The 22,878-nt window shown below is 41.9% G+C and overlaps 1 protein-coding gene across 1 annotated transcript in view; it reads right to left on the reverse strand.

Annotated features, from left to right (window-relative positions):
* Positions 1-579: 579 nt before the first annotated feature.
* LOC148020606 (uncharacterized) overlaps positions 580-22,878 on the reverse strand; it is a 37,807-nt gene continuing 15,508 nt past the window's right edge. Inside the window, exon 3 of the mRNA XM_087698392.1 lies at positions 580-1,069. Within this exon, the coding sequence (XP_087554518.1) occupies positions 1,038-1,069 (32 nt within the window). The 3' untranslated portion in view covers positions 580-1,037. The remainder of the gene's footprint in view (positions 1,070-22,878) is intronic.

Consider the following 22,878-nt stretch of genomic DNA (forward strand, 5'->3'; position numbering starts at 1 on the left):
ATCTCTCCTGAGCACTTCATGTCCTTTTAGCAAATGTCTCCACCTTTAACCAACTCATGTACATTCTACACCTTACATTGACCCCGGGTGCCACGACCTCATCACTTGAATCAAAGTGTCAGAACAAATACATTCCAAATTACACACGGTCTAAAGTTCCAGTGGCAATGCATGAGCAGAAAACGTGTTTAACATTTGGACTAAACTGAACACGTTGATGAAACAGGACACTGAAAGCAAGTTTTTGACATACAGTGCAATGCCCACCGATTTCAAATAAAGATTCCAATTTCCACCTTCCAGAAAAAACTTAACCCAAGCTACAGTCAATGTATACCTCTGCAAGTATTTGAGGCTCGAACAATATTTGAGGCTCCAATGTATACAGGACTCTTGATTGAGTATTGTACTAAGCAGCAGGGACCTACTGCTTGCATCCCAACAATGACCAAAGGCAATAGCTGACACCAACCCACCATTTTGCAGGCAATAAAAACATGATAGATTCCATTTTGAAGGGATGATCTCACACAAACTTCACAATCAGTTGGTGCAAGAACAAATCTGCTAAGAGACATCTGGTTTAAGAGTAGGATAAATAAATAATCAACCATGAAACATATATAGCACAAGTTTTCCCTAGAACTTGCTTTTTCAGATGGATGCAATCCTTAAGACTGTTATTATTTTTCAACTACAAAACTTAACTTCTGCATCTTTCGAGAAGAACCTAATACTGCAACTCCTACAGTCACGTGTTTCTGCTTATAATAAAAAAAGTCCAAGCTGTTTCCTAGGAGTAAAAATCAAATAAGACTTGCAAAGCAAGAAAAAATTTGTGGCCCCCAACCTCGTGACATGGCATAAAAGTAAGTCAGCAGCTCATATAAGGAAGGCATTGGGTATCAAGTACCCCCAGTAACTTTATGAACCTAAAGGAGCATGACCACATGAAGGCTACGCTTCAAAAACCCCCAGATCTCTCAATGCGTTAGCACCTTTTTCTCAAATTCCGAGATTTGCCTTCAGTATATCCATTAGATAGGACTGACGTAACCCCTAAGCATACCTGTCATGTGCAAATTAAAGAGACTTCAATACACATGGCATGAATAAAACCAGGCCACTTCACACCCAAAAAGAAAACTCCAAGCTGTGAAAATGAAGGTAGATGAAACTCATGCACTAGTTAATATTTAGACAACGAGTTCAAAACAATCTTCACACATTAATTTAAGAGTTAGTTGAGTTCTTAATTCTAGCCACTACGCATGTCTGAGTAAGAATGTTTCCTGTTACATATAAGTCTCTCAAAATCATTCTTATGAAAGCATCAGATGGTCCATCTTAGAAATCACACAAATTCCTGTCAGGTGTAGAATACCTATAAAACCCTCTGATGCTCTAACCATGACTAGAGGAAAAATTATCTAAATTGAAGATGATTCATGTGCAATAGAGTACTGTATTGAATAAAAAGCAAATTAGCAGTCTTAAAATTGAATCTTGTGATGCTTCCCTGTTAATAGAATTTATGTCTTTGTTGAGATCGGAGACATGTGAGGAACCCATTGATACAGGTAGCACACCTTCTAGTAAGGTGTATTCATGGGGATTTGGTTTTAAAAACCAGTCTTAAATTCCTTAGGCAGCTCTTGATATAGACCCACAATAAAGTAGTGACCAAGAAACTAGACTCAGGCTATCCATTGGAACTTCTGTTAATGCCCAGGCTATTATATGCAAGTGTAAGATCAGAGCCACTGACTCAGTAATCCAAGCTGTTAATAGCATCTTCTAGTGAAATTTTTCATCTAGTAGCATTCTATTAGCCTTGGAATACCAGAAATAAGCGACCCCAAAGCTGAGAATATGATCTAGACATTGGATTCACGATATACTGAGTTCGAACTTTGGATACGTGCAAAGAACCACCAGTTGTTTTACCAATGACCATCACTCCAGTATGTGTTGGCATTGATGCTTATCTCAAACAATGAGATGCATTGACTTGTCAGGTTAGCTAGGTCTTCTTTGTATTTTTAATTTATCTGAGTCCATCCTCTTCTATGATCTCATGCAGACAAACTATTATGGTGGGAAACCTCAGGACTCAAGATGGACAACAAGCTGGATATTCTCCATCTCCGTCAACGTCACTGCCTTTGTCACCATTGGTGCTGCTATCATCATTTCAGCCTAATCCGGTGCCCTCATTAACACATTGAGCTACGTGAAGGGACTAATCAATCCATTCTTTTGTATTCAGCATTTGTTTTCAATCAGTGCAGATTTCTTTCTTTCTTTTCCTGCTGTCTCACTCCTCATGTTCTACGTTCTCTTCCATTGCATACTCTCACAGAGAGATGTAGATGTGTATCATCCACCGAAGATAAATCGGAGTGCTCTGGACGACGAACAGCAGCACGGCAGCCTGTAATGATGAAAATGCAGCAGTGCACCAAGTCCCCATGATGGAGGCAGCAGCTGGTAACACTCAAACAGGGGCACAGCAATCGTATGGAGGGCTGGGGTGATGATGACAGAAACTGGAACCAAACGCAGGTGCAATCAGCCTTCAGATGATCACAGAAGGAACTACAGATGATGAAGAATAAGTGGACAGCAATAGGAGGAGCTGGCATCCACATGATGAAGAATAAGTGGACAGCAATAGGGGCCAAAGAGAGAGAGAGAGAGAGGCAGGCTGTTTTGCTGCAAGCAACTCTTGTCCCTGGGGTTTCAGCGATGGAGAAACACCAATCAGCAACAAATGACAACATTCTGGTGCCCTCCAACACTGAATGACATCTTGAGCTCTCCTGACAGCACAAACAGCAATTTCACTCAATTGTCTAAAGAAATGTATCTTTGAAACTCACACATGCAAGAATGGGATCTACTGAAACTTTAGAGTAATTACAGCAGATCTACGAAGAATTGTCCATCTACATTAGTTCAAGTGATTTGCATGCACATGAGAAAGACCCAATTTGTGCCTAAATGTGCTCGTAATCAAAAGGTAATTCAGGTATTTCTGCTGCTCGTCATTTCAACAGCCCAAATTTCCAGAATTTGAAGAGGGATAGGATCAATCAATAAGGAAATGGTTGTACATTAGCTTCCTTTTGTGATTTTTTGGTCATTTAGAGATTTCAATGCATCCTAAATACAAAACATACGAGAAAATATACAATTTACACAAGAGAGAACACCCTTTACACAATGAAGCATGTGTTGTCATCACATATGCCATAGGCAAACCATGATGCCAACTATCTCCAAACATGTTAGCTTGACACATTAATGGAACATTGAAAATAACTTTTATGGGATAGCTGTCACAGGGACATGTGCTTTTTATGCATAGCTTAGGTATTATTAAGTTGTGCACATGTGACGTCGAAGTCAATTAAGTCACAGCATAACCTAAGTACCCTTTTTTTTTTGCAATTAAAATGTGGCTAATTATATTACTCAAAAGGCTGATTACAACAGAGTGCTCATGCTCAACAGACTAGCTGGAGCTGATGCAACATCACGAATACATCATGTATACAAGCCTCTCAAGGCAGTCAAAGGGAGATGGGGGCAAGAAGCAAGGTTGATGTGTACGTAATGTATGTAATGTACGGTACGTATTTGTACGTTGTTCCGTACAGATAAAATTTTTGTGTAGGTAAAAATACATACCATTGTAAAAAAATATCAATGTGCCCTTGATAAGAAATGCAATACAATTATATGTAATACTTGATCTCAATGGTCTTCTTTTACAACGATTCTTTGCTAAGTCTAAAAAGTTTCAAAGTTTTCAAATGGGAAAACAATGGCTGGTTCTTGGACCGAGATGTATGGAGTTTCTTGAAGCTTTGTTTACAAGATTACAAGTGGGAGTTTTGTCAACAACTTTACATAAGAATGTCATGGCAGTTATTAAGTGCTTGGAGATCCATGCAAAAAGGAAGTATCCTTTCTTCATGAGTTGGGGCCACGAACAATGTCATAGGCATTGACTCAAAATCATATATAAGCCAGATAAGATGGGACTAAAAGCAATGTTCAAGCCTCTAAAGTATGCATGGGATCAATATGCAGATGTTTGTCAACATACCAAGACTATTCTCATAGATGATAGTCCTTACCAAGGATGTCCAAGTCCTATTGAGAACTGTATTTATCCAAAAATATTTTATATTAATCATGGAGACTCTATTTTTCTCAAAGAACATCTACAATACTTGACTTGCTTAAGTAAATACCATGATGCACATTGTTAACCTCAACTCAAGGAAAAGAAAAAGAAGGCATGATAAAATACAAGAAAAATCTAAAAATGCAGAAACAATGGAGAAAATGATGAAGAAGTGTAAGGACAACCCCCAAAAATCCAAGGCAAGTGCAAAAGGCAGAAGGTGCATGTTTAAATGCAAGGCGCCCTTGAAATTTTTGTAAAAAAGCGCCAAGCTTCCTCCTGTTCAAATTGTAAAATCTAGACAAGTGTAGGGGAAGGGATAGGGTGGAATAGAAGGGAATAGGAAAAGAGGACCTTAGCAAGATGCCCCGTCATGTAAAAAGGGGATGGGTGCCCAAAATTTTTAGGGCTTTCATATAAACCCAAAAAGTGAAGGAGAAGATCATTCTTTGGTGTGTGGCTAAAGTGGTCTCTTCTTCTGGACCTCTTGTCTTCTCTTCTTCTTGCTTGCTTGTGCTTGTGCTGAGAGAGGGAGTGTGAGAGAGTGAGGGGAATGTATGGCACAAATCCCTATGGTATGCAATAGCCAATGCATGGCTCACAACACCCAATGTATCCGGGTAATGCAAGTGGAATGCCTAATCCCATGTATGGCAGCATGAGCATGCTACTTGGAGCACAAAGCAGGGCATATGGATATGTATCAGCACCCCTAGGGACTGTTGGAGCACAAGGATTTGGTGCTGGTCATGTAGGTGCTTCAAATAGTGTTGGTTTTCATGCAAATACAGCCAATGCACCCTTTTTGCAGCAGCCCATTTATGATAACTTGACTCCCATAAGTCCGTCGAAGGACTATGATGAAGGTGGCAAAAGTATGAAGTCTGAGCCTTTCAGTGGTGCACAAGATGGGCTGAAAGAACTTGTTTTTATTCAGCAATTTGATGCAACCTATTCTCGAGACAACTTCACAGAGGCATCTAAGATACGCAAGGCAGCCATATTTTTGACGGGAAATGCATTGCAATGGTGGTCTACACTCCTTATTCAAGGAAAGTCACCTACCATTTGGGCCCAGTTCAAGCAAATGTTTTCTTCAAATTGGTTGACAAGTACCTTTGAAGTAGACATTATGACAACTTAGAATCAATTGAATTCAAAAGACTGCAAGAACTTGGATCAATATAATAAGAAGTTTTGGGATGCATTGTTGCCAATTACTTCTTATCGCACAGTACCCCTCCATGAGCAGGTGGAGAAGTATATTTGTGGTTTGCCAAAGGAATCAAGGATTTTTGCATTAGGTCCACTGTTTCCAACATGTCTCAGCTTATAGAAAATGCTACTACAGCCGACACATTGCTGCGTGGAAGGATGCAGGATTCCACGATGATGATGCTAGGTCACATGTCAAAGAGACAAAGGCTGAGAAAAAGGGTAAATCTGAAAATAAAGCTGAAAATCGAGGCAAATCTGAAAAATAGGGCTGGAAAGAGGAACACATCACAGAGAAAGAGTGGGAAAAGTGATGCATTGTCACGTAAACCTCAGTTGTCGACTGTCAGCATGGTTTGTCAAACTAAGTTGGATGCCATGAAAGAGCAATATGCTGTTGATTCGGACTTTGCTAATGTTTATGATCAGCTTTGCAATGGCCAAAGGCATGGGCACTTTGTGTAAGAGAGATTTATGATTATGCATAGACGACTGTGTGTCACAAAGCAGTTAAGGGCTAGAGTTATCACTGAAAGTCATGCTCCTTTGTATGCAGGACATAGAGGTATTGATGTCACGGTCAAGGCAATGGAGCATTTCTTTTGTTAGCCAGCTTTGAGATATGATGTAGAACAATTTGTTAAGACATGCATCGTATGCCAGAAGGAAAAGCGTGATAGGCAAAAGATGTTGGGTTTGTTGCAGCCCTTGCCTATTCCAGATAGGCCTTGGCAAAGCATTGCAATGGACTTTATTTTTGAGCTTCCTAAGACACTTACAGGGAATAATGGGATATGGACTATCATTTACAAGTTTAGCAAACAATCCCATTTCATTCCGATGAGGAAGAAAATAAAGACTGATCATATGGCACGATCGTTTTTGCAGCACATCTTTAAGTATTATGCTATGCCAGAGTCAATCATTAATGATTGAGACCCTCGGATGAGCAGTTTATTTTGGAAGGACTTGCTTGAGAATATGGATACCACGCTGAAATTCTCATCATCCTTCAATCCGTAGACAGATAGTCAGTCTGAGGAAGCAAAATTCCACAATGTTAGATCTTTTGAGGTGCTATATTCTAAACCACAAGACACAGTGGGAGTAGTATTTGCCCTTGGTTGAGTTTGCTTACAACAACACAGTGCATAGTTCTACGGGCAAAGCTCCATTTGAGGTGGTAGAGGGTGGTAGGAAAGTACCCCCTATTTTGCACACAAAAGATACGATCTTTGAGTTTGATCGTTATGTGGAAAACTTGGATGTAGCCTATGCAAAGATAAAATGTGCACTTCAGAGATCGCAAGAAAAGCAAAAGAGGGCAGTTGATCGCCACAGACATGCTTTGCAGTTTGTAGAGGGTGATTATGTATTACTGCATTTTGAAAAGTCAAGGCTGAAAAAGATGAAAGGAAGAGAGATTGTATCCGAAGTTGAGTATGAGATACTATAGGCCCTTCCAAGTGTTGGAGAAGATCAGCGATGTGGCATGTCGGCTGAAATTACCTCCACATTGGCGGATACATAATGCCTTTCATGTCAGTTTGTTGAGGCCTTTTCATGGTGATGTGCCAGATGATATGTTTGCTAAAATTCAGCTTGAGGTTGAGGAGCTAGATGAGATTTTGGTACCTGAGCAGATTTTGGCACACAAGGAAAGAAAGGCCAAAGGTAAAGTTTGCAAGAGATACTTGGTGAAGTTTCAGAATTATTCACCAATGGATGCCAAATGGATGGAAGAGGATGACTTGGCAGACCATCCTTAGTTATTGTAGCTTTACCTAAATGCCTTTCAATTAGAGCCGACTTTACTTCGGGCTCCGTCAGTTTCAACAGAGCAAGGGTCCGAAGTATTGCCTGATGCTCAGGGGGGGGTAGCATTTCCACTCCTCCAATTATGGACAGCTCTCATATGTAGTGGATCTCTTATGTATTCAGCATACATTCAAGGTACTGTAGCTGAACAGTATGTTTGCCAGGAGATCACTATTTAGTGTACTAGTCACTATGTTTGGTATGCAAATCAGTATGGTTTTCACTGCAGCTCTGAAATTGTACATTTGCATCCGTTATGCTCGGGGTGTAATCAGTTATGCTTGGTATGGCATTGGTTATGCTTGGTATAGCATCAGTTAATGATCATCAGGGGCTGATTATCGAATGCTGGTTTTCAGCGTATGATCATTAATATTCAATGGTATTCAGCTTAGTTTTTGATTAGCTTGAGAGTCATTTATGATCGCTTTTTGGATCAATTGTGCATCAGTTTTTGCACTGATTGCTGGTCAGTTTTTGCAATGAGTTTGTGACCGGTTTGGGGTCACATTTGCAGCAGTTTGTGATCAATTCTCAGATCAGCAAGTGATCAGTTTATGATCAAATTATACTCAGTTTTCAACGGTTTACATCTAGTTCCATGGACAACAGCATATGTTATGATGCCATTGATGTTTTAGCCATGTTTTATGCTTGGTTATGCTATGGTATGGTTTGGTTTTGCCAGATGAGTTGAGCTCATGAGAAATGGACATGTCACATGATAATCTCATTTGCACTTCACATGTGCGGCATTTACTTAATCATGTGATTAAAATTAATCCACATGGTAAGTGAGGTTTCAAAAGTACATGTCCTCATGACAGCCCTCCCCCTTGAGATCCTTGCAATCGTCCTTGATTGCACTGTCAAATGCATCAAAAGCAAAGTACTACATTGGAATTTTCAATAGGGCATCATAGTCAACACAACATTGCGCACTGCTGTGCAACCATTCCATATGCCCAACATATGCTGAAAATTACCAACCCACATAACATAACATAAGACTCACAAATAATCTCAAAAACATTGCCAGATTATCATGTGACATGTCCATTTCTCATGAGCTCAACTCATCTGGCCAAACCAAACCATAGCATAGCATAACCAAGCATAAACCATGGCTAAAACATCAATGGCATCATAACATATGCTGTTGTCAATGGAATTAGATGTAAACCGTTGAAAACTAAGTATAATTTGATCATAAACTGATCACTTGCTGATCTAAGAACTGATCACAAACTACTACAAATGTGACCCCAAACTAATCACAAGCTCATTGCAAAAACCGACCAACAATCAATGCAAAAACTGATGCACAACTGATCCAAAAAGTGACCATAAACAGTTCTCAAGTTTATCAAAAACTGAGCTGAAACTAATCAGAATTTTTGTCTCAAAATGGAGGCAAAATTCATGCTAAATTGATCATAAGCTCAATCAAAAGTATAGTTCTAGTGCCCGGGTGAAACTCATACTCATTTGCATACATCGCACAAGGACTAGTACATTAAGTAGTGATCTCATAGCAAACATACTGTCAGCGCAGTACCTTGGATGCATGTAGAATACATCCGAGATCCACTATATATGAGAGTTGTCCATAACTAGAGGAGGGCAAGTGCTACCTCCCCCTTGAGCATCAGGCAATACTCTCGACCCTTGCTCTGCTAAACCTCATGAAGCCCGAACTAAAGTCTGCTCTAGTTGAAAGGCATCTAAGTAAAGTTGCAACAACCGAGGATGGTCTGCCAAGTCATCCTCTTCCATCCATTTGCCATCCATTGGTGAATAATTCTAAAATTTCACCAAGTATCTCCTGGAAACTTTACCTTTGACCTTTCTTTCCTTATGTGCCAAAATCTGCTCAGGTATCAAAATCTCATATAGCTCCTCAACCTCAGGCTGAATTTCAACAAGCATATCCTCTGGCACATCACACCATGAAAAGGCCTCAACAAACTGAAATGAAAGGCATTGTGTATCCACCAATGTGGAGGTATTTCAGCCGATATGCCACATCGCCGATCTTCTCCAACACCTAGAAGGGCCCATAGTATCTCATACTCAACTTCGAATACAATCTTTCTCTTTCTTTCATCTTTTTCAGCCTTGTCTTTTCAGAACGTAGCAATACATAATCACCCTCTGCAAACTACAAAGCACATATGTGGCGATCAGCTGCCCCCTTTTGCTTTCCTTGTGATCTCTGAAGTGCATATTTTATCTTTGCATAGGCTACATCCAAGTTTTCCACATAACGATCAACCTCAAAGATCTTATCCTTTATTTGCAGAATAGGTGATACCTTCTTGCCACCCTCAACCACCTCAAATGGAGCTTTGCCCGTAGAACTATGCATTGTGTCGTTGTAAGCAAACTCAACCAAGGGCAAATACTGCTCCCACTGTGTCTTGTGGTCTAAAACATAGCACCTCAAAGGATCTAACACTGTGGAATTTGCTTCCTCAGACTGACTATCTATTTACGGATGGAAGGATAATGAGAATTTCAAGGTGGTACCCATATTCTCAAACAAGCCCTTCCAAAATAAACTAGTCATCCGAGGGTCTCGATCACTAATGATCAACTCTAGCATACAATAATACTTAAAGATGTGCTTCAAAAACAACTATGCTATGTGATCAATCTTTATTTTCTTCCTCGTCGGAATGAAATGGGCTTGTTTGCTAAACCTGCAAATGATAGTCCATATTCCATCATTCCCTATAGGTATCTTAGGAAGCTCAAAAATAAAGTCCATTGCAATGCTCTGCCAAGGCTTGTCTGGAACAGGCAAGGGCTGCAATAAACCCAGCATCTTTTGCCTATCATGCTTTACCTTCTGGCATACGATGCATGTCTTAACAACCTGTTCTACATCATGCCTCGAAGCTGGCCAATAAAAGAAATGCTACACTGCCTTGACCATGGCATCAATACCTCTGCGTCCTACATACGGAGAAACATGACTTTCAGTGATAACTCTAGGCCTTAACTGCTTTGTGATACATAGTCGTCCATGCATCATCAGAAATCCATCTCTTAGCACAAAGTGTTCATGCCTTTGGCCATTGCAAAGCTAATCATAAACATTAGCAAAGTCCGAATCAGCAACATATTGCTCTTTCATGGCATCCAACTCAACCTGATAATCCATGCTAACAGCTAGAGTTTGTGGCTTGCGTGACAATGCATCAGCCACAACGCTCTTTTTACCATCAAATTCTACAATCTGAAAATGAAACATAGAGAGAAGGTTTACCCATCTCATATGCTTCTCTAACAACTTTGTATGTGTCAGAAAGTACCTCAAAGTTTGATGGTCTGTCTGCACTGTAAAATCAGCCCCCAACAAATAATGTTTTCACGTAGATAGTGCATGAATTACAGCCAAGAGCTCTTTCTCATAGACCTGCAAATTCTTTTCTGCACCATGGATAATTCAGCTCTCATAAGCCACAACTCAACCATCCTGCATAAGAACAACCCCAATGTTGTTACCACATGCATCACATTGAACTGTGAATAACTTCCTTAGATCGGGCAACACAAGCACAAGATCTAAAGTCATATTTCCCTTCAACTTTTCAAATGCTGAAATTTCCACTGTTGTCCATCTAAATGGCACATCCTTCTTCTGCAAGGCATGCAATGGAGATGCAATTTTAGCAAACCCGCTTATATACTTCCTGTAGTAAGAACATAAACCCAAGAAGCTGCGGATGTCATGCACATTCCTCAAAGGTGGCCATGATTGTATTGCTTCGACCTTTGCAAGGTCCATGCAAATACCATCAGCCGATACAATATATCCCAAAAAGTGAATTTCATGCAAGAAGAATTCACTTTTCTTATCATTGATAACTAGCCTATGGTCACGCAATCCATTGAACTCAATGTCCAAGTGTTTTCTATGCTATACCTCGTTCTTTGAATAGACAATCATGTCATCAAAGAAAGTACGCACAAATCCTCTATGTGGCTTGAAGATACGATCCATCATCCGATTAAAAGTGGCAAGAGCATTTGTAAGTCCAAGAGATAACAAGAAACTCATACAATCCAAAAGATGTCCTTAAAGCTATCTTAGGCACATCTTTCGATCTAATGTGTATCTGATGATACCCACTTTTCAAATCTACGGCTAAATATCACTGCTCCTTGCAATCTATCCATAACATCACCGATCCAATAAATCGGAAAGCGATTCTTTATTGTGATCTTATTCAAAGCACGATAATCAATACACATACGCCATGAACCATCCTTTTTCTGCACCAAAAGCACTGGAGAACAAAAAGGAGATGAGCTTGGCTAAATCAACCCTTTTTCTAACAACTCATTTACCTAACTCATAATCTCCTCCTATTGGGCTGGACTGGCTCTGTAAGGTGGCTTATTAGGTGGCCTACTTCCAGGGATAAGATCTATGCCATGATCTTCTAGCCTTTCAGGTGGTAACTGCCTTGGAAGTGACTGAGAGAAGCAATCAGCATACATTTTCAAAAATGGTATGCAATCCTTCTCTAACTTAGACATGTTCCCAACATTCTCACTATCATCTTTATCCTTAGATCTGCCCCTTTTCTCAACCTTAAAACAACTTTTTATTTGGCTTCTCCCCACTCTTTAAGAAGCCCAAATCCTTCCCACACAGCAAAGCATCCGTTGTAGCAGCAGGCTCTATAAGCTGAGGCATGCTAAACACGGTGGATTTAATGCAAAAATCCCTGATTCCTTTGGGAAACCCACAAACATATTTTTCAACTTGCTCATGAAGAGGTACAGGTCGATAAGAAGTAATAGGCAACAATGCATCCCAAAGCTTCTTATTATATTGCTCCAAATTCTTACATTCCTTAGCATCCAACTTATTCCAAGCTGTCATGATATCAACCTCAAAGGTACTTGTCAACCAATTCGATGCAAACATTTGCTTGAATTGTACCCACGTTGACGGTGCTCTACGTTGCATCAAAAGAGTGGACCACCACTATAATGCATTCCCTTTCAAGAAAGTGGCTGCCTTTCGAATCTTTGAGGACTCCATGAAGTTTCCCCTGAATAGGCTGCATCAAATTGCTGAATGAAAATCAAAGCTTTCAACCTATCTTGTACACCGCTGAAGACTCAAACTTCACTCCTTTTCCACCCTCATCATAGTCTTTTGCTGCCCCTTTGGGTGTGAAGTTGTCATACACTATCTGTTGCAAAAAGGATGCATTTGCTGAATTTACATCAAAACCAACGCCAAACGGAGCATTTGCATAACCAACATTCATTCCTTGAACCCCATAAGCATTCAGAGGTGCAGATGCAGTATCAAACATGCTACTTTATGCCCCAAGCATCAAGCCAATGCTGCCATACATAGGGTTTTGCATATTTCCAACCATACCCAAATACATTGGGCCTTGCACTCCATGCATTGGTTGTTGCATACCATAGGGATTTGTGCCATACATTCGCCGTATGCGGTCCTTATCCAACCATAGCATAAAAAAAACGTGCTTTCACCAAAATATCCTGGCTGCCCCATCATAACATGCACGCCTATCCAAAACCTCTTCATGGTCAATAGTCTAAGATCAACTAAAATGGGTTGTGTATTAATAGCTAAAATTACTACCTTGAGTCTAGTTGTTTAGATAGTGAATTATTAGTGATGAGATAGTGGAGAAGTGGTCAATAAATAAATCAAGGCCAATTGATAAAAACTCAAGTGAGGAAGGTTGGAGGTCACTTTTGGATGAGAACTAATAGTTTGAAAGTAAGAGAGTGAGAGACAGTGACATGATGTACAAGATGAAGGAACCCATTGGGCTCCTTTTATAGCCCATAGGCTAGGGTTTAGGTATCCCTAATCCTCAATCCAATTTTCTCCCACATATAGCCATATACCCTTACTTCTATGCAAAATATATTGACACCAATTTGGTCTAGTGTGTACAACCAACTAAATGGACAAATATGGTCTAGTGTGTACAACCAACTAAATGGACAAATTAAATTTGACTAGAATTAATTAGCTTTTAAAAAGGCAATGAGAAGAGTTAAGTGAGGTTTTAAAAATACATGTCCTCATGACACAAATCCTCCCATATTGATCACGGAGGCTACAAATCTAATCTCCTGAGGTGCAAGGCTGATGCACCTGGAAAAACTCCCTGCACATCGTGTCCCCCTTCCATGCCCAAAAGGCTACTGAGGTACGAAAGGAAAACTCCGAGCGTCTATCCTCGAGAAAAGCGAGGACTGCCCGTGTGAGCACCTCCTGTGCATGGAGAGTGGGATCTCTTGGTGCCTCCTGGAGTAGTCTCTGCATGGCTACTGGGTCTTGCCGAAGAGCTCTCTCCTCCTCCCAACTCTGCTGCCTGGCTTGTAGGGCTGCCTCCTTGCAAATCCTATTCAACTCGGCTAGGACCTCTACAACCTCCTTTGTGATCCGACCCCTCCTGTCCCACTCCCAAGTCTAGAGCTGCTCAATCTACCTCGTCCCTCCTATAGATCAAGTCAAGGATCCGGCAGGATCGTGTATCCAGGGCTAAAGCTGGAGCATTAAGTGTAAGGACCAGGCAGTGATCAAACAAAGTGGTGCCAACAACTGCCCTACCTGGCCACCGCGAGAGCACCTTGACTCTCCCACATAGAACTTATCCAACAGCTCCAAAAGAGCTCCGCCCAACCGCCTGTTTCCCCAAGACAAGTACAGCGACCTCTCCCTCCTATGGAAAGCTGGGTCCCACCAAGCGTCACGTGCTCCTACTGCGAGAAGGAAGACCTCCCATGCCTCCTATTCCTCCCTTGCCATACCCTGATAATCTCAGCCTCTGCCCTGCTGGTCCTCTAAGACCTCCAGGTTGTTGAAGTCTCCTCCAACAATCCAAGACTCCACCTTCAAGAGTCCTGTTGCGATCTCCACCCAGAACCCGTTGTGTGACCTCAGTAGGGGCATAAACATTAAGGACTCCAAAGCACGAGTCCCCAATATCCAATCCTATCCATAGAACCCTCCCTGCCACAATCGTCCCGTGGTCACGTACGCAAGCGGTGAGGCTCGGGCCAATAGAGATACATAGACCTCCACTCCTACTGTGGGCACCAATGGAATAATCCCAATGGGTGTGCGAACTGCCTAGGAGTAGCTTCCCTACCCGATGGGCCTGGGCAGGGGTAAGCTTGTGCTCTTGCAGAAGTAAGATATCGATCCGTTCGGCAAGGGCAGACTGCAACTTCTGCCGAATAATCAACTTCGTCGAACCACGTGCCCCACTGTAGTGGAGGCTATTCACATTCTAAAATACTAGATGTAGACTCATAGGGAAACCTGTGACTGACCGAATAGGCATCTGTTCAATATGAAAGTGCTGATGAAGAAGAAGAGCTATGGAGCATGCGAATACGCTTTGCCACAGGTCTGGAAGGTGAACTCCATTCCCCTATGGTGGCGGACCATGGGGGTAATAAATGCTCCAAGCGGTACTACCAAGGCATCTATCAGCCAAGCTGAGAGGCATGACTGTGCACTGGTAGAAATGGGCAGCCTGTGTCATGGGCCACTCAATCACATCCATTGGTGCTCTCCACTATGGAGGGGCTCAAAACATAATGCTCAGATGTGGGACCTCAACTCCAACCCACCAGTTAATGTCCATCATGCAACCTGGCCACTGCTGGAAAAAGAGTGCTAGTCCTCCTCCTCCCATCCATTGGGAGATGTGGTCTACCACCTAGCCCTTCACCTCCTCCTCTATCTGTGTCATCATCCAATCTCCTACATGAGAGGTCTGAAGGAAGAAAGCATAGTTTGGTCCATCCAGTGGTGCTAGTAAATGGACCTTGCCACTCCGTGACTTGCGGACCATGAAGATCCCCACCTCTAGAGGTAGTGGAAACTCTCCGCGCTCCACAACTCTCAAGTAGGACCACGGACCCGGAAGAACTCTTATGGTAGCCCTGATGCCCAAAGTCATGGCATCGCAAGCACTACCCTAGCTGCCCGATCACTATAATCTGCTACCTGAAGGAGTGTCTACCTGCCTCAATCTCCAGAAACTTTGGTATGTTCTTTGTATCTTTCACAGTCACCCGTACCTTTGGGACTCTTGTGGCCATCACTACATCCACGAAGGAGACAAGAAGAACTGTGCTGAAGAGCCATCCAAAGTCCTCCACTAACTGACGATGCTCTACCGCCAATCCAAGGAATAGTTAAGTGACCGAATGTCTAAGAAACCTATTGCGGAGCACGAATTCCTCCACTGTGAAGCCACTATACCAGGGAACCATGTAGATAACCCCCTTCGTGGAGGCATAAGGTGAGCTATCCACTAGCTCATGGGCTACGCCCGCCGAGGTGAGTCGGACCATGAAGATCCCTTGACCCATGAGAACTACCTCCGCGATCTGCGTTGTGCCAATGTGCAGTGTGGAGTGAAGCCAATCCCGAAGCTGGGCCCTCGATGGGGAGTGTCCTACGACCTGACCAAAGATCGTTGTTTCTTTCAGCTCTAGCTTTGTGGCACGGACGGCTAAGAGCTGTTCCTCAAGGAGGACGATGCACAAGGTGTTTGAATAGGGGGCACTCATAGAATGCACCGATGTCGACCAAAGGTTTCCATTGCGCATCTCAGTCGTCACTAGACCCGTATAAAGCCGTCAGTATCCACCTGCAGATCTATCGGTAGAGCCGCTTTGGCTACGAAGCGCGTGCAATCTACTGCCTGATGCCCAAAGTCATGGCATCGCAAGCACTGCCCTAGCTGCCCAATCACTATAACCTGCAGCCTGAAGGAGTATCCGCCTGCCTCAATCTCCAGAAACTTTGGTATGTTCTTTGTATCTTTCACAGTCACTCGTACCTTCGGGACTCCTGCGGCCATCACTACATCCACGAAGGAGACAGAAAGAACTGTGCTGAAGAGCCGTCCAAAGTCCTCCACTAACTAACAATACTATACCGCCAATCTGGGGAATAGTCTAAGAAACCTGTTGTGGAGCACAAATTCCTCCACTGTGAAGCCACTATACCAAGGAACCATGTAGATGACCCCCTTCGTGGATACATAAGGTGAGCTATCCACTAGCTCATGGGCTACATCCGCCGAGGTGAGTCGGACCATGAAGATCCTTTGACCCATGAGAACTACCTCCGCGATCTGCGTTGTGCCAATGTGCAGTGTGGAGTGAAGTCAATCCCAAAGCTAGGCCTTAGATGGGGAGTGTCCTACGACCTAACCAAAGATCGTTGTTTCTTTTAGCTCTAGCTCTGTAGCACGGACGGCTAAGAGTTGTTCTTCAAGGAGGACGATACACAAAGTGTTTAAATGGGGGGGCACTCACAGAATGCACCGGCGTCAACCAGAGGTTTCCATTGCGCATCCCTACTAAGAACCTACCAATCACAATGTTGTGCTACCAAAAGGGAGGGGGGGGATTGTTGACGCGGATAGCAAGGTGCAACACGACGGGAGGAGAAGGGTTGCTTGGCGCGATGGCGGGGAGGAGGGGAAGAAAGCTGGGCGACAAGAGGGAGGGGAGGAAGGTAAGGCGACAAGAGGAGGGGAGGAGGCGCAGTGCAACGAGAGAAGGGGAGGAAAGCTGGGTGCGGTGGTGGATAACCTAAGTACCCTAAATGTGCAGTAGGTGTCATTGCCAAAAGTTATGTTAAGTAATGCTAGACAATAAGTTATGGGTACCGGATGACAATTTGGACCTAGGCATTAAATGGACCTTTAAAAGGTCTTAGAATGACATTAGGACTAGGCATTCGTTAGTTAATAAATTAATGCTAGGCTAAGGAAAATTAATATTGGGAATAACATAAAGTTCCAAAGAGGTTAGCACATTAAATGTGGATGGGCACCAATCAATTAATGGGCAAGGTCAAATGGATAATTATTTTATTTTTAAGAATTTAATTCTGAAAATTAATTAATTAATGCTAAAATTTGCTTTGAAAGGCTGCCACTTGGCAAACTTGCCCATGCAAGCTAAAAGGCTACCACATGACAACATTTTGGGGTTAGAGGATAAGTTGTAAGACAAGCAATAGCTAATCACTCAATGCAACAATATAGGGACAGCAAGTTTTTTTAATTTGGAAATAACTTAAAGTTCCAAAGGGGTTAGCACATTAAATGTGGATGGACACCAGTTAATTAATGGGCAAGGTCAAATTGATAATTATTTATTTTCAAAATTTTAATTTTGAAATTAATTAAGTAATACTAAATTTTGCTTTAAAAGGCTACCACTTGGCAAACTTGCCCATGCAAGCTAAAAGGTTACCACACGGCAATATTCTCAAGGTAGAGGATAAGCTCTTAGACAAGCAATAGCTAATCGTGCAATGCAACAACATAGGGGTAGTAGGTTTCGTTCTCCATCTTAACAAGAACACCAACAAAAAAGGAGTACTCACCAATCACACAACAGTTTTACCCCCCTTTCGAAGTTGTTAATGCCATCAAATTGCCATCAAAGCTACCATTCAAAAGATTCTCTCTTATTCTCTTACAATCCCTCAATAATTCTCAACACATTCCAATCATTGGTGAAGAGCAGCAGTGATTTCTGTTGCTGAAACCCTAATTTATAACAATAGGCATTTGTCAACCACCTCAGAATCCATGCCCAGTAATTGAAGACCCCATGCTTGAAGTGTCACCACATGGTGATACTTTTTTACAGTTGCTTTTCTTATTTACTTATATAAATATTTTATTTTTCTTTTCTTTTGTTGTTGTTGCTTCTTACCACCAAAGTTCTCTTGAGATAAGCCAGGATCCTTGCATGGCCAGAAGAGGCAGCCATTGGAACAAATTGGACTAATGGTTTGTCCGAGCCTCAGGACCGGTTCCATATTGAATGGACACTGAAGAATAGAATACCAGTGGTTTGGGACTGTGTGCTTAGCCACTGGAGATGGTGCAAGACAATAAGCCTAGCCAAGACAGAAGATGCACATGTGAGAATGCTCACAAAATAAAAGTCACCGTAACTGAGCCACATTACACTTTTTGATGTGGTCACAATGATAAAAGTTGCTCAGAACAACTTAAAGAATGCAGGGGCCACCATCCCTAAAATCTAGGGAGTTACTATTTTTTGGACCCCAGAATCTGTTTGCATCATTATCTTCATTTTTGCACAAGGATTAATTCTCCAGTCTGTGCCGAGGTCAAATTTTACACTGATCATCTCTGAATTTTAGACCAAAAGGTTTAAACGGGAAAATTGTTACGTGTATGCCATGTGGCACAAATTCCCGAGAGAGAGAGAGAGAGAGAGAGAGAGAGAGCATTAAAAAAAACGTAAGAGGCATAAGGGGCAGATGGGAGAATGAAGTTTTGAGGAGCTGAGGACGGATTGCTGAAAATCAGCCATGGAGAGTACTCCTACGTCTCCAACTCAAGGACGGAGGTAGAGGTTACTCCTTTTGATCAACTCTCTCTCTATTCTCAGAGGAAATGCTTCGCATGATGTGCTAATTCCATCGAAAGTACAATTCTGTGTTTTCTCAGTAATTCTGCACACGAATCATTGAGTTTTGGTCACATGCTAAACAGTAAGAACAGTGAATTCTGCACATGCTGGACAGTAAGAACAATGAATTCAGAGATCTGCAGACTGTAATTTTGCACACGAATCATTGAGTTTTGGTCACATGCTAAACGGTAAGAACAGCGAATTCTGCACATGCTGGACAGTAAGAACAGTGAACTCTGGACATGCTGGACAATAAGAACAGTTAATTCTAGACATGCTGGACAGTAAGAATAGTGAATTCACAGATCTAAAGACTGCAATTCTGCACAGGAATCATTGAGTTTTGGTCACAGAAAATGCTTTCCTAAAAGGGATGTTGATCTGGACATGTTGTATTGTTCTTATGCAGTTGGGATTTACTCAGAAGATATGAAAACCAACTGTTCACAGGTTATGTATTTTGGAACATTATCATTTTTGTAATTTTCCATCTTTTAATTGATAAAGAAATACTGAGAGGGGCGCCGGTCTTCGGGGCCAATCTCGTGTTGAGCAAGGGAGTGAGGTCTCTGCTTATGTGTGTGTGAAGACCAGGTGTCAATTGAAGCAACTACCACTTTATGTGAGTCATAGACCGGTTCCATGAAGTAACAGTTGGGATTTACTCAGAAGAGATGAAAACCAACTGTTCACAGGTTATGTATTTTGGAACATTATCATTTTTGTAATTTTCCATCTTTTAATTGATAAAGAAATACTGAGAGGGGCGCCAGTCTTCGGGGCCAATCTCGTGTTGAGCAAGGGAGTGAGGTCTCTGCTTATGTGTGTGTGAAGACCAGGTGTTAATTGAAGCAACTACCACTTTATGTGAGTCATAGACCGGTTCCATGAAGTTACAGCTGTGAATTGAGAACTTACAACAGATCTAAGGGTTGAACCTATTCCCATTTAATTTGGCATGCATGCAACAGCCCAATCATGGATTTAAGCCCAATCTCCGGTCAAATCATGGGGCAAATTGATTATTGTTGTTAAAACCAATCTTCCTCCTTGAATAGGGTGGTAAATAACCTAATTAAGCACTAGTTATAGAAAGCATAAAATTCATGCAAACTGAAAAATTAAAATGCACACTTCATAACTTTAATCTTGGACATTGAACACCCTATTGGCCCCAAAACTGGCGTCTCTTGCAGTATTTCCTCATCTTATATTACAAATGAAAGTACAACTGAGATTCTCTAATCTCCTCTACTAATCCAAGTGCCTCTAGCTCTCAAAACTAAAAAGTCTGTCTCGAAACCAATTTGCCCCTTGATTTGCTTGGGGATTGGCCTTCACCCTTCTCCTTGAAGGACAAATTCAGCCCTAAATCTGATAATGGCTAGCTGGCCTCTTGGATCTCCTTGAAATCCCTCAATTTCAGCTCTTGGAATTCAAGTCACAGGCCCTCAATTCTGAGCATGTATCCCACAGTGGCTGCCAAACCCTAATTTCTATTGTAAATTAGGGTTTACAACAAAGATTGACTGAAATATCTTTCTCTAATGGCTCAAACTACTAGAGAATGCTCAGATAATTGGAGAGATAGCTAGGGGATGAGAGAGACTGCTGTAGAGAGAGAAATTTCAGAGTTTCATTGTAACATGTCCACCTGTTATCTTCAGGACACGTCTTAGCAGTCCATCAAAAAGTATATCTAGAAGGCTCTGCCCGGCACTCCCATGGAATGTTACGGGGTTTGCGATCTGGGACTCTCCACGTTTGCCACGTAGTGGAAGTAACCCGGCCGTTCCCACTTAGGACCGAGCTGAATTAGGGTTTTCCTATTGGTTATTTCCTAACGGCAACTAACGTCGATCCCAAGCGAACTACTTTACGTAGAAACGCCAGGTCCGAAGTGGATTCACGCTGCACTTGGTTCAAGGAGAATGGGAAACCAGAGAGATGCGAAGCTCAACCTCTCTGCCACAAGGCATAGTACCATTCCGTTCACCTAAAAAAGCGTAAATCGGGATCAATCATAACTCTAGGTCAACGCTTTTGTTGTTCGTGTTCTTTGACGATCTTCCGGCTGTCCATCGTGATTTGAGAAAGTTCTCCGCCAACCGGGACCACCCATCCGTAGGACGGACCTATGGGCCATCCACCACACTTTCCTTAGGTTGTTTTAGTTATTTAATTACCTAACACATTTAGTTGGACAAGTATCAATCAGCTTCCTTAATTAACATGTTAGGCACTAGTTCTTTCACGTAATCATGTCACTTGATATAGAAAAGCAATGTCAAACAACTTCTTTGTTAACAAGTTATCATATTTATCTTGGAAATACATAAAGTCCAGCCCGTAGGCTTATCCACAATCCGCAAGAAGGCTATCCAGCAATCCACAGGGATTACCAATCCAAGTTTCCGCCCGTAGACTAGTATGCGGGCCTCGAGATCCAATAATGAGTCACGTTAGCCTCTTGTGCAGAGCCCGGAAGGCGAGGGATTTACGGCCAGAGCCCCACTTGGCACCCAAGCGTCCTCCTGCTCCAAGTAGCACTCAACAAAGAGACCTCTCACGGCGGTTTCGGTCCACTTTCCCGGCGCGGTTAACAACCCCCTTGGTTAGGGTCAAGCAAGCAGTCGGAGATAACTGAAGCTGCCTCTCCCTTCAGGCCTTCAACCTGAAGCATTAGATATCCATTTATCCTTTAATTCATTGATCAAACAAAGCAAAAACAGTGCTCTTAAATCTGTAACAAGCACAATCATTCCCATTGGTCGTTATTGTTGGCCAACTGCTAAGGAGTGAATCCTTCTTTTCGAATGCATCCTGCACTCGATCCGGGATGACTTGCGACTTGGCAAGATCCCCTATATCCTGGGTTAGGGCCGTACCCTATTAACCCGACTTGATCAATACCTTAAGTTCATATGTTATTCCAATTTATCGGCTGGTCTTTTGCTTCCAAACAATTATCTTTACTCAAGAAAGATACTATATTGGGATGATTATTCATCCTCATTCATCCTCTTGCAAGATAACTTGCGTAAGGATCTGCCAACCTTATTCCGAGAATTGGCCATTCCCTTCTGATCCAATCACAAGATCATACGACTCTGCACTTGTTGCACAGGTGTCGCATCGAACTATGGGACTATTCTACCCATCAAATGGAGTCACGAAACAATCTATTCCTGATTACACTACGTTGACGTTGTCAGTCCTAGGGTTCCAAAGTCCATCTTTTTAGCGAAAGATTCTTAGGGACAACTCTAGATCACTTCTCAAGTATATCCCGTTGTCCCTACATTCGGTGAATGTGGGCAAGTATTTAGGATATAGGAGTTTCAGTTTTAGCAATACGTGCGATTAGGTCACGTATTAAATCCTAGTGAGTTCTTTGGAATTGAATTAACTCTTTCTAAAACGAGTACTCCGTGGGTTTAGGTATTCACGTTTATGCCAATTTGTTTAATTCTTGACGATAATTACGCTATCATTTTCATAAACACATGACTCATTGTCTACACGTAAATTGATTTTCAACCCTAACTTATCGATTTAAGATCAAGCATAGGTTAGGTTATAACCTAATTCCAACTAATCATCCTATAACTTGCGAACAATATTCATGCTAAACAAGCAACCTTTTACTAGTAATTATGCAGTTGAAAAATGATAATTGACTAGAGTTATGCAACGTAAGAATCATTTCATGCCTTGCAATTCCCTATGGATTATTAGCACTTCCCATGATGACTTATTGCGAAGAAGATATGGCCTAATAATGTGACATGAAATTTTATACTTCCATGACTAACGGAGTGCACTATCTTAATTCCGTTTTTGTAAATATGGACTAAATGCATATCAATTTTCTAAAGCATTTAAGACGAAAAATGCATCCTATTTCCAACAATTATCCTCGCATGATTATAACAATACCAAATAAAAATTAGGAAGGAAAACCTGGACTTTGGGTGAGATGTCAACGTGGAAGATAGGAGATGATCCTCCTGCGGTTGCGTCTTGGGCTTTCTTAGGAGGCATTGCGAATGCAGCCTTTCCGTCATGGATGCAGCTTTGCAACTCCTTTTTGAAATTCCACCGTAGCTCCCTTTGTGATAACTTGCACCGTCCGTCGGAAGCGGTTTTAG

This window comes from Lygodium microphyllum, chromosome 18, assembly GCF_053477565.2.
Source record: "Lygodium microphyllum isolate KBCC chromosome 18, Lygodium_microphyllum_v1.1.10, whole genome shotgun sequence".
Taxonomy (NCBI): Eukaryota; Viridiplantae; Streptophyta; class Polypodiopsida; order Schizaeales; family Lygodiaceae; genus Lygodium; species Lygodium microphyllum.